This window comes from Neovison vison, chromosome 4, assembly GCF_020171115.1.
Source record: "Neovison vison isolate M4711 chromosome 4, ASM_NN_V1, whole genome shotgun sequence".
NCBI classification, from domain to species: Eukaryota; Metazoa; Chordata; class Mammalia; order Carnivora; family Mustelidae; genus Neogale; species Neogale vison.
In genome coordinates, this window is record NC_058094.1 from 190495496 (window position 1) to 190508663 (window position 13168).

A 13168-nucleotide genomic window follows, 5' to 3' on the forward strand; every position below is an offset into this window, starting at 1 on the left:
TTTCCATGGTTAAATGCGCTCGCTCAAAGTGTGATGTGTTTAATTTGGTCAGTTCTGGACATCCTATAATGGTGAGGGGGAAGAAAAGAGGAACGTCCCCGTCAGGAAGGCAACAGTGCAAAATAAATACTTGTATTTTCATATAATGGGTCTGACTTATGCTGTGAGTTGAGATGGTCTTCTTAGAAGGAACGTGCTTTACCGACGCTCAGAGTCTTGGGTGACCTAGCCGTGGCTGAGTCCCCTAAGCCAGCGCTTCTCAAAAGTTGCTGTGTGCACCAGTCCCCTGATTCTGCAGGTCTGGGGTGGGGCCAGCAACATTGCTGGCAAGCTCTAGAGTGATGCTAAAGACCAAATGGCAAGTAGAAAGTCACCAAATCAAAACACCGGCTCCCCAACTCATCACAATTCATTTTATTCCACAGCATGTGTAAGGGAATGTTATTCTCAGGAAGATGTTTAGGATTAAAATAATTAAAAAAAACCTTGAAAGTACACACATTTATGTATCTCTTCTTTTCATTAAATATATATCTGTTTGGCAAAAAAATGTTAGACTCTTTTGTACAAAAACAAAGCAAAAAAAAAAAACAAAAATAAAACAAAACAACCAACCAACCCCCAACCCTTGCAAATTGTCAATACCTGTAATAATTACAATGATGTAAACTTGGATGTCTGACAGCTTGACCATCCTGAGGGGCCTGTGTTATAGCAGAGCCCCCAGGAGAAGGTTAACACCAAACACACCAAACCCGTCGAGGGGGGCCGCCTGCCACAGAGGCATTTCGGTTTAGTATATTAGAGATGGGGATGACGACTGATTTCACCATTTGTGCTTTCGGCTAAGAGGCTGGGAGGTTATGAGGCCCGAAGAGGGCAGGCGTGGGCTGGGGCAGAGAGAGGACACCCAAGACTAGCTGGCGAGGAAGGAAGGTTGGTCACGGTCACAGTGCAGACGTGAAGTGGGCACGGGACTTGGGACTGGGTCCGGGAGACCCGGTGCGGCCACGGCTCTGACGAAGCTGCTGCTGCTCCTGGAACCAGAGAGGAACAGCACAAGGCAAAGGCCTGCACAGAGGAGGGAAGGGATGTGGAAGCAGATTTCAAATCACAGGGAACTGGGGATGTGAGCAGACTCCAGAGAGAAGGGGAACGAGGAGGTGGTGTTTGGTCTTCTCTGGCAGCTAGGCTGTTTCTTCCAGACACAAGCACTGGGGCATTCCCTTCGGTCTAATGGGCAGGCTTTGGGGCAGTCTGGTGCTGCCGCTTGCCCCCTCCAGGGAGGGAGGATGTGCCTGCTGGGCATTGGGCAGGGGGTCTGGATGGAAGGGCCCTTTGGCTCTCTTATTGGTGGTGGGTTTTGCTCTGCTCCCGCCAGGAGACTGCAGTAGTGGGAAGTGACCTAAAGCAATGGAGTCTAGAAACAGAATCAGGGCAGTGAGCAAGACGCCAGGTAGGGGCAGAAGAATGCTGGGGCTAGAGGCGAGGCCAAAGACAGTGTTGACCCACAGCTTCTCTTGACCGCGAGAGGGTTCCAAGGCGTGGGTGTGTTTTCATTCTTCTCTCCCATTAGCTCGATTTTCCAGTTTTGGAGGGGGGCGCTTCTGGGCCCGGCCACTTCAGTTACAGTCATAGACGAAGTCATAGTTGCTGGGCTCCTTGGGGATGGGGGGAGGCGCATCGGGGATCTGAATGTTTTCCAGGTCGAGGAGGCGGAGCTTGATTTCCATGCTGAGCAGGGTGTCCAGGTCATTCCGGGTCAGCTCGCTCATCATGTCTTTCCCCAGCAACGCATTCAGCCCATCCGTCCAGATACAGTACTGGTGGAAAAGGGGGTGACAAGGGTAACTGACTACTGATGACAATGACCAGAGTAGTGACAGTAGTTAAAAATGAGCACTCAGCATGTGCTGGGCTCTGTGCTAAGTTCTCTGCCTCCATCACCAATTTATCAAGTTGACATCTCTGGTTTGCAGGTGAGAGGACCGAGGTGCCGAGAGGCTGAGGAACGTGGTAGCAGGTGGAGTGGGCGGGACCGGAACTCAGGTGATCTAACTCTAGTGCACCTGCACTCTTCAGTGCAAATGATGCTTCTTCTGTAACAGCAGGAGGATCTGAGTTCTGTGTGACCTCACAACATCACACCTCCAACATTCTACCAGTGAGTCTGCTTTTAAGCTATTGGTTGGACATATCCTAGCACGCCGGACTCAGCTTTAAGTTAAGCCTGCTTCTTTCCTGACTCCAAGCATAGTTCCTAGTCTAGTGGCTAATCTCTGCCTCTCCTTCCGGATTCTTAACACTCACGATGACAGCAGGCTCTCAGCCCGAAGCCAATGGTAGTCCCACCCCAGCATTTCTCTGCAAAGGGCTGGGCAATAACATTCTGCTGCTCAGTGTCTGGGGGACAAAATGGCTAAAATTATTGGCTGATCTTCATGGGAGGTGGACTGGCTGCCTGTCTCTTCTCCCTCAGTCTCGAGTTTCCAGGTTTTTTCTCCTCTGGGTCTGGGAAGCCTGGTTCCTGGGGACAGCACTGATCTTGGAAAGCCCTCTGGAGCACTCAACTAAGAACTGGTTCTTCCTTTCTCATTAAAACTGACCATGCCTTTTGCTTCTCCAGTAGACTGTGGACTCCTTGAAGAAAGAAACTCTGCTTCCTTTATCTGAGGACCTGCTTTGCTCTTCTCCTTCTCCCTCCTAGAGTCCTGGGCCTTGGCATTAGAGCCAAGATATGTGTTGGCCAAACTAGCTTCCGCTGCCAGCTTCTGACAGAACAGCCTGCGTTCTGGATATTGTGCTCCACTCACCTTTTAGGATCTCCTAGTCCTCTGTAGGATCTCTATGATAGCATTTGTTCTGTTCTTACCATCAGACTAGACTTCCTTCTAGAATGGGCTCTAGATTGCCGCCCCCTCTTCTGCCCTCCCTGGGTCAAGTTATAATTCCAGACCCTATACGTATCCTGTCCTTTACACTGTGGTTACCTGGAGCATAACAGCAGATCTCAAGCAAAATGTACTATAGGACTGCAAGCCCTTTACAAACCCTAAGCCACAGCGATCTGGAATCTTCCCATGAGGCACACCAGTGGCAGGACTTTTTAAGCCGAGGAGATGCACCGTGGGTATACCCCCAGGATGTGTGTCTGGGTAATGCAGCCCTGAAGTGCAGAACTTCACCTTGGCTCTGTGATCTCAATGCCAAAGCATTGAACCCATCTAAACACCAGCTGACCGCTAAGAGATGTCTGCTAGTACTCCCGTCCACACGAATACCTTAGACAGATTCTGAACTCCTCTAAACGTTACTTTCCACATAAATAGCCTTCCTGAAAATAGATACTGAGGTTCTACCCTGGAGATCCTGACTTGTAGATCTGTGGTGAGTAAATTTTACTTAGAAAAGCTTCCAGCTAATTCTGATACGCTTCCAGATGTGGGGGCCACTGAACTCCATGCGCTCTGAGGCCCCTTCCAGCTCTAACACTATTTGACCGTAAATCCCTAAGTCATGGGATTACTGCTTTTTGTACAGACATCCCAGTTCTGGCCAGCTTCCCAGTACAGATTAACCCACAGCAACACTTCTGTGGCGCCTTTCTTTTGAGAAGCAGCAGGCCCAGAAAATTTTATTAAAGAGTACATCAACCAATAAATAAAAACTCAGTAGGACTGAATCTGAGTTCAAAGTATCAAAATGAACTTAAAATGTATTTTATCTTTAAAGAAATAATGTAACTTCTAGCTCTTCCCCTAAAAAGGCCTAAAAATAATGACCAACCAAGTAATAGTATGCACAGCTAATGGCCAGATTCTGGTTGCTAAATACCACTTTCTACCAGAAGGGACCATGGCTCCATGGAGAAAAGGCAGATAAACCAGGCATATTTTGTCAGAGCAGCATGACTCTAAGTTGTCCAACTTGTTGCCCAACTACAAGTTGTCATGTCATCCAACATGACTACAAGTTAGGTCCAAGATGACCCAAGTTGATATCTGGGGTCATGTCAGTAGGACTTAGAAGCCAACCAGAAGGTGCTCCTACTTTCTCTAGACAGGATTATTTGGACACTGACCATGACAATCACTGCAACCCATTAAAACACAAATATGTTTAAATTCATTACTTTATAATGATGCTCAAATACCAAAACCAACTTGCTGTCCTCATTTGGAAGACGTGCATTATTCTGAAGAATGACAAGGATGGTCAAGGGTTTATCCTCTCTATTCCATATAAACTGTATAGCCTGAAATATGAGGCCAATTTTCCACTAATAAAGAGGAAGGAAAGACAAAATTGAGGTATCAACCTTCCCAATGTTTAACGGGTCCAAGGATTTAGGCCAAAATCACCAATGGCTGCTAATATCCCCCAAAGAGAGCCAACCAAACACCATGGAAGAATATAACATCACTGTTGCTCAAAGTTGAGCCTCAACTAGATGAATCCTCTGACTACCACTCAATTGGAAACATGGGAAACAGATAACCATGAAATAACAGTGCAGCTTGCCGTAGGCAGAAGAACACCCTCCTTTGAAGGGAGATCGTGTCTTGGAGCCTGTGAGTATGTTAGGGTGCATGGCAAAGGGAATTAAAATAGCTAAGCAGTTGATCTGCAAATAGGAAAGTCCTCTGGGATTGTCCAGCTGGGCTAATGTAATCACCAGGGTCCCTAAAAGTGGAAGAGGGAAACAGGATAGGACTTAGCAAGAGAAGGGAGGGAGAGGGGGAGTTTTGACTATGCAGGAGGAGGTCAGAATGAGGTGGTGTGGAGACTCAACCACCACAGTTGTGGGAGAATGGAGGTCATGGTCAAGGGATGCTGGTGGCCTCTAGACGTGCAAACGGCAAGGAAATGGATTTTCACCCTAGAACCTCCAAAAAGGAATTCAGCTCTGGTAGTACCTTGATTTTAGCCCCCCAAAGACCTACATCAGACTTCTGACCTCCAGAATTATAACATAATACATTTATGTTGTTTTAAGCCGCTAAATTTGCGGTAATTTGTGACAGTGGCCACAGTGAACAAATACTCCTAATTATAATCAGCAAATCTAGACTCTCAGCAAGGTTAGCAGACAGCTGACCCGGTTTTTTCAGTGAATGGTCTGCAAGGAAGAAGAGCACAAGCAGATGCTCCCGAGAGAGAGAGAGAGAGAGAGAGAGAGAGAAAGGGAGGAACCTATAGATTCAAGGAAATCGAAGAAACCTGTTGACCAATTGCTATGCATGGATCTTATTTGGATGCTGATCTGAACAAAGGGTAGAAGAAATAAAACACACAAAGGAGACAAGGGGAGAAGTCTGAAAACCAGCCATGGCTGGTGGTATCAAAATGTTAACAAATCAGCTGTGAGAATGGTACTATAGTTGGTTTCAACATGGACACTGTTACTTAGAGAGGCACACTGGGATATTTACCAATAAATGATTTTTCTGGATTTGCTTTGCTGGGGGGGGGCAACTGGGCGTTGGCGTGGGTACAGATGGCGCCACTTTAGTCCTGAGGTGATGAACTGCCCACAATGGGCAACGGGCACAGGCTGGAAGCGGGGAGGTCTGGTCCAGCTTCCTGCCTCCCTAGCTACACAGTGCAGGGACCAAGGAGACAGGGACCCTGGAGCAAGGCTCCGTGGTTTCAATTCCAGCTCTATTACTTATTACTAGTTTGACCTTGGACAGGCTTCTTAACCTCTTTGTGACTCATTTCCCTCCTTTATCAAATGGGCATAATAGTTTGTTTCTCTCAGAGGTATAATGAAGATTAAGTGAGGTGAACATCCACAAGACACGGGATGGTGCCTGGCAGAGAGAAATCCGGGCTAGCTGCAATTACTATTATCCTTACTAATATAGAGGTACTCGATTTTGGGAGGCTTCTCTCCTTATATGATAAATGAAGATATCTATAATAAAACATCCTGTTTTATTGAGTGATTATGCAAATAAAATGAGGTAATACATATGAAAGAGAGCTGAAGAAATGAGAAGTGTTCACAAGTGTATGGCATTTTTCACCTCCCCGTATCAATAAAAGGTGGCAGTTACAAATAAAAATTTGGCAGTCGGAGAACATTTGTCCTTATCTGGAATTAATGCACACTGGAGAAAACAGCCTTGCCTAGATTTAAATAACATCCAGAGTTCTCCTTCTTAATACGGTGGCCTGCCTGTATATAACCACAATTTTATTTAAAAAGAGAAGCAGTAGGCCTCAGTATCTATTTTCAGAAAGATGAAGACAAAGTCATACCCTTTTGCAAACTAAATGTCAAGTAACACAGAATTACATTTAAGCACCATTCTAAATGCAGGATTTGCATCTAATCTTTCCTCTCTCTTTGGGATGTACGATTTTATTCAAAAGCTTTAAACCAGTGAAAAGCAGATACTGAATAACTTCTAAATGAGCAGAGTCTCCTAGGGGAAATGGGAAACAAAAGTCAGATTCTATTAAAATGTTCCATTCCTTTCTAAAAGCTGTTTATGCAACCACATGTAAAACAAAAATTTGAATGGTATCATCTAAAAATAAAAGAGTTTGGAGCATAACGCTGGGCTCTCGTTTACAAGAGAACGAGTTACATCAACCATAGCTGTACTTCACCTTACAAATACATTTTCCTAGATCTATGCTAAATATTTTAAATATAGCTGACAGGCGTGCTTCAAGAAGAAAAACAAATTATACATATAACAAGATGTCAAAAAGGAATAAAATCATCTTAAAAATAAAATTCCAACAGCAGAGACAGCCCTGAATCTCTTAAAATAACCTAAGGAAACATGGTAGAAAACCTACTTCATCCAATGTTTTAAAGAATAGAGACAAGTTTATCTTGGGAAGATCCTGACTCAAAATCCAATACTCAATGGAAACCAAAGCTTCCTCAAGGCTGATTCTTCCTCAGGGTTGACAATTATGCCCTTGCTGAAGCATTTGTACATTCTCTTTCTTTACCATGAACTCGTGCTCAAGCTAGTAAGAGGCTGAATCTGTGGTAACTGGCAGTTTTTAAAGAAGTTTCCATTCAGAGTGCCTAGGTGGCTCAGTGAGTTAAGCCTCTGCCTTCGGCTCAGGTCATCACCCCGGGGCTCTGGGATCGAGCCCCACATCAGGCTCGCTGCTCAGCGGAGAGCCTGCTTCTCTCTCTCCCTCTGCCTGCACACTGCCTACTTGTGATCTCTATCTCTCTGTCAAATAAATAAATAAAATATTTTTTAAAAAAAGGAAGTTTCCATTCTATTCGAAATCAACGAGATGTTTCTTTGTTCATGATTTTTCGTAGGCAGGCTTTTTTTTTTTTTTTAAGTGAAATTTCTTTACAATATTTCTCTCATGCTTGTTTTTCTAGCAAGAGGAAAAAGTGACATTCTCTCTCAAATTAACCCCACTGAGACCCTTACCTCATGCTTGTCAGGAGCTATGAAGTTCAGTTGGCAGTTTGAATCATACAAGATGGAGAAAGCAAGTTCGAGCACCTCCTACAAGGAATCAGAGAAAACACCACATTGAGAAAAAGGGCCACATTGGTTCTGCAGGTACAAGTGGCTGCGGATCGAACAGAGTGAGTCCAGATGTGAGAGGCAGCAGTGAGGCTGACAGGAGGAAGGAGTGGTTTTTTCTTTTTTGTTTTGTTTTTGTTTTTATCAAGGTTCACAGCACATGTCCTTCTATTTAGGGGAGGTCTGCATGAACAAACTCATTTAATTCTCAAGATAATCCTTGTAGCAAGTGTGATCTTTCCTCTTGTAGGGGAAGGAGCTTGGAGAAGTTAAATCGTTGTCCAAAGCCATAACCCCAAAGCCATGATAGTCTTCTTCCTTTAGCTTTTCCCTTCTAGGTCTAGGGAGACCTGAGAAATAGTAACTTCTTTCCCAACCAGCAGATTAAGGGCTGCTCTATCTTTGATCACTCCCAAACAGACATAGGAGTATGAACTTCCTAAAACATGGAAGCTACATGGAAGCCAATGAGGCTTGTGGGTGAACTCATTATCTTTAGGTCCTTTGCTCTTTGAAGTACTATGGAGCAAAGGCTACATAAAACTTAGATGTTATCCAGAGGCTACAGAGTATAAAGGTCAAGCAAGAGCCCAATGTTAGAATACATGGGTTCATTCACTGGTGAGCATCTGCTATCTGTAGGCTATGAGCCAGACCCAAAAGGGCCAAGGAGTAAGTGACTGTCATTTCACTGTAGCTGTATGACATTGGCTGAAACACTCAATGTCATGTCTAGTATGTATGTTAAAATATACTTCTCATATTATATGTGCTGTGCATTATTGGGGACAATGATTATTCTATCACTTTGAGCAGTTAGCGGGACACAACCTTTGGAAGACAGTCATGGAACATCTCAACACCCTAAAAGCCCCTAATCTGGAGGGAAAGGGCCAAGTGTATCCATGCTCTGCATTGTTACAACACACAGAGACTGCATAATTCCTTAGGAGGGCAGATCTTTCCACATACTTCTCTGCCTAACACCCGTCAGAGGATTTGCCTTTGGCCAGTAACTCACAGCAAGAATGCTCCAGGAAGAAGATGGAAAGCAGACCGGTAAGGTCAATGGCTCCAGATTTCAGACTTTCAAATGGGTTAAACAATTCTTGCCTAGCATTACCTGGAAGCCCACACAATCAACCATCCGGCTATTTGGGCTCTCGTGGGGCTCGTCTGGGTCTGACTCGTCTCCAGCTGCCCCCTCATTAAGAGGGAGCAGCTCTTGTTCTGAGCCCAGAACTACCAGTATCTCAAACCCTTCGGCCTCCTCACCCTGCCAGAAATAGGAGTAAGTGAAGGAAAGAAGGCCAAGTCAGGAATGGGAGCTATTCTGCAAACTACCTCTCTCCTCATTTTCGTTACTTCTTCCTCGGGCCTCTATTCATGCCTGCCCAGTGAAGATCAATGATATTTTTAAAAAGAGTTCACCAGGGGCACCTGAGGGCTCAGTGGGTTAAGCCGCTGCCTTCGGCTCAGGTCATGATCCCAGGGTCCTGGGATCGAGTCCCGTATCAGGCTCTCTGCTCAGCGTGGAGCCTGCTTCCTCCTCTCTCTCTGCCTGCCTCTCTGCCTACTTGTGATCTCTGTCAAATAAATAAATACAATCTTAAAAAAAAAAAAAAGAGTTCACCAAAACAAACCAAAACGTTTTTTCCATTAAGTTTGACATCTCTCTTGGGACTCTGAGTTTGTCATGGGCCCTACTAGTGGCATCATAATTTGGTGTCATCTTTAAAATAAACAAACAAACAAAAAACAGTCAGGCAATCCATATCAAGAACCAGGGATCCCATTTCTGGGATTAGTCCTAAAAAATCGAAAAGCAAGCCAACACCGCACACATTATTACCTATAAGAATGTATCATGAGAACCAAATAAATGTCTTCCCCAGTTTGGGTAAACCATTAAAGAAATCACAAATTAACAGAGAAATATATTCAGCCAGCCATTTAGCATAATAGTTATGAAGATCTGATCTTGAGTGACAAAAATCAGGAGAAATGAACATTATTTACATACTGATCACAGTTAGGAACAATGTCTACTTGTGGACAGAGACTGGAGGCAAGTGATGGGAAATGAAAATAATTATGTTAAGGGGCTGGGATCATAGGGGATTATTTTTTTTAAATGTAAAATTTTTTTCAATAAAATGATAAGCTCTGATCTTGAAAATTCATAAAGATATTAGATTAGGAACACTGACATAAATGATGATTTCATACTAATTTCAATATCATTCATTAGGAAAACTCTCTGACTCCTGCTTGAGAGATGGGGAAAAAGGAAAGGATGGGCTTTGCTGTGAATGACCCGTCAGTATATGGTGATGGCCCTAGGTGATCTTCAGAGGTGAAATTCACAAATGGATTTCTGGGCGGAGGCTGGACAACTGGTGCTCTGCTTAGGCAGTCACATGAATCAGCCCCTTGCTGATGACAGCCAGGGTAAACACCATCAGAGCTCAGACGCAGCCTCTTGACTAGGTGTTGATGTCATCTGAGACCAGACTGTCCGTGTGGCTGTCCTTGGGACACCTTCTCTCCTGCAGAGGCTTGTAGAAGGGAGAGAAAGGAGGGGGCCTGCCAACTTTGGGTTTTGCCCTCCTAAGGCGCAAACCAGTGAGGACGTGAAGGAGCAGAGTCGTCATGACCTAGATTCCTGATAAACACAGGCAGGAAAGGGGAAATTCGTGAGAATGTCAATCCCCACTTTCATTTCACCAAAGCTGCCGAGGAGGGGTGGGAGGAATTAATTCTCTGATCCACACGCCTGCATTAAAGGCTGCTATCGCCTATAATGAGTTTTATTGACGTTCCTGGCTTGTTGTCATTGAGTCACTGATAGAGGTCAGCTCTTCAGCACTTCGAGCATAGAGGCTACAGAGCTGGGAGTGATGGCACCTCTTGGACTAACACTCTAGAAGCTGCCACCTGTCCAAACCGTCTGTGAGGGACAGAGGTGCCAGGAGGTGGTAGCGGAGCGGTCTCAGATCTGGGGCAGTGTCCCCCTCAGGGGCTTCATCACACTCCACAGCATTCAGACATCTGATGCTCTGGGGCTCTGCTACTCACAACCTAAGGTCTTTTATTCCCTCTGGATTTAATTCCGTGAGAAATTGTGTTCAGGAGCTCCTTATTTTCATCCTCTATTCCATTAATTCCCATCTCTCACAATCATGCCTTGGGGTCTCTGACCCCATCCTCAACTCTGGGGCCTGCAAGCAGTGACAAGGCATGCTGGGTCAGGGGAGGCTCAGAGAAATTCTGGGCATGGACAGTACCTTGTTTTGGAGAGTGCCATTTTCCAGGGGTTAAATGAGAGACTGAATACAAGAGTCCTATGCAACATATTTTTAGTAGAGGCGCTGGCCGCCATTCCTTATATTGTTTTGGGGTGAAAGGTCCCATTTGACCATTTTTCCCAGCATTCCCTTGAGCTGTGTCAGTTCTCTACCATTCCTCAGGTCATCTTGAGGGCAAAAACACAGGATATAACTTGGCATGTGAGTGTGCTTAATATGGCTATAGGCATAGCAGTAGATTTCATAGCTGTAATACACGGCTGCTCATCTATAGATCTGTGAGTTTGAGTTTCTATTTTAGAAGGCAAAGATTACTCACTCATGTAGTACATAAAATAATAGAGGCTACTGCCTTCTTTGGGCAGCTATAACTTTCTGGCCCCAATCTATCTTAGCATTACCAGCAGTAGTTCTCCAACCTATTTTCTTCTCTTCTCTTGGTCCTCTCTCTCTGTCTCTCAATCCTATACTCTGAATTCAATGTTTCTCAATCAGAGGATGCTCCGTCCTATGTTGGAAGCACCCTGTGCCTTTTCACATACTCTCTCCTCTTCCTAGAAAGTCTTCTTCTTGCTTTCCCTCCCTTAGCAATTCCTTTTCAACCCACCTCAGACACCATTTCCTTCAGGAGCCTTTCTCAAGTCTCCCAGGCTCTCTCTGTATTTAAATGTCCTAGAAGTGGACCAAAACATTGGATTATCATTGCATGTTGGCACATGAGTCTTACATCTAGTAGACACCCGGGGCTAGGTTGTATTTATCTTTGAATTACTAGTTCCTGGCTCAGACCTGATAGAAAGAAGATACTCAATCTCACATGAGTATGAAATGAAGCAAATCTCAATAAAAGGCCTTTGCGTTAAGACCAGGGTTCTCAAGCTGATGCTAGAACATTAGCTTCTAGTATAATCTGTTTCTTATGGCAGGTTCATGAATCACACAAGAAAAATAAAAGCTGGATTCCAGGACATGGTGAGATGGAAGCTTCTGCTATGTGAAATACATTCCTATTTCTTATCAGTGAGACCTGGTCGGATTGGTTCCTTTCCTTTTCTATTCCTAGGACCTTGGACAGTACCCAGCATATCAGATGCAGAACGAGTGAGAAGTCTGATCCTTTACCAATGTATTGCTATGAACGAGGTGTCTCCCTTATGGATGTTAATGTTGAAGTCTGCCTTGCTCAGCGATTGAACTAACCAAAGTCCCATAGCACAAAATGTCAGAACCTACCCACTAGTTGGAAAAACTGTCTGAAGAGCCAGTAACACACATTGGTTACTGCCCACTACCATGTACCGACAGATCTCCTGTGGACACATTTTGTCAGCTCTCTTTTTAAGCTGCAGATAATCTCCTTTTCTACCAGAAGTCCCAGAGGTAAGGAGCAGTAGGCCTGTGGAGTACTAGAAGAAGGGGTGTGGTATGGGGGATTGAAGCAGGAAAGTCTTAGAACCATGGGTTTCCTTTCTGCCTTTTGATGTTTTGCCTGAGGAACCAGGTGTATGAATGCTGGAAACTTTGCAAGACAATCGGTTTTCATGTACAGGCAATGAAAGCATCAGGCTTGGGGAGATACTGCCTATCTCAGCCTTCAAGGTAGCCTGGAAGAGCAGGGGGTGACTGACTGAAACATCTTGATTAGTGAATACCAGGGAAGAGCCTCCACTTGCTAACGTATCTGTATTTTTATAGCAGTGTGTCCCATTCATCCATCCATCCATCTATCCACTTTCCCATGAAGGTCATGACAAAAAAAAAAAAATAGACTGGAAAATGTCATTTACTCTATTCTGTTGGTCTCCTCTACAGGGAGAGGAATCTGACACAGGAAGGCCACATCCACCCACACGTGTCATATGCGTCAATAAGATCATCATCTCCACACCTGTTTCAACATTGGTGACTTGTGTCTTCTCTCTTCTCTCTCTTGCTTTTTTGTTTGTTTGTTTTTTTGGTTAGTCAAGCTGGAATTTTATCAGTTTTATTAATATCTTCCAAAAACCAAGTTTTGCTTTTGTTGATTTTCCCTGTTTTCAGTTTCACTGATTTCAACTCTAATTATTTCTTTTCTTCTCTTTGCTTTAGGCTTAAATTGCTCTTCTCCAGCTTCATAAGGTGGAAACTTTATTGATTTTATATACTTCTTCTTTTCTAATAGATATGTGTTTAATATTATAAGTTTCCCTCTAGCACTGCTTTTGCCCCATCCTGCACATCTTGATGTTACATTTTAGCTCCATGTAGTTTATTTTGTAATTTCTCTTGAGAGTCCTTTGAACTATGTAGAAGTGTATTTTTAAATTTCTAAGTATTTGGTGAGATTTTTCCAGCTATCTTTCT

The 13168-nt window shown here is 44.2% G+C and overlaps 1 protein-coding gene across 8 annotated transcripts in view; it reads right to left on the reverse strand.

Annotated features, from left to right (window-relative positions):
* Positions 1-399: 399 nt before the first annotated feature.
* Positions 400-13168, reverse strand: part of ELMO1 (engulfment and cell motility 1) — a 526031-nt gene continuing 513262 nt past the window's right edge. For all 8 annotated transcript variants that reach the window (XM_044246376.1, XM_044246377.1, XM_044246379.1 and 5 more), the window contains 2 exons: positions 7419-7496; positions 400-1823 (listed from right to left, as the gene is read on the reverse strand). In XM_044246376.1, the coding sequence (XP_044102311.1) occupies positions 1623-1823; positions 7419-7496 (279 nt within the window). In that variant the 3' untranslated portion in view covers positions 400-1622. The remainder of the gene's footprint in view (positions 1824-7418; positions 7497-13168) is intronic.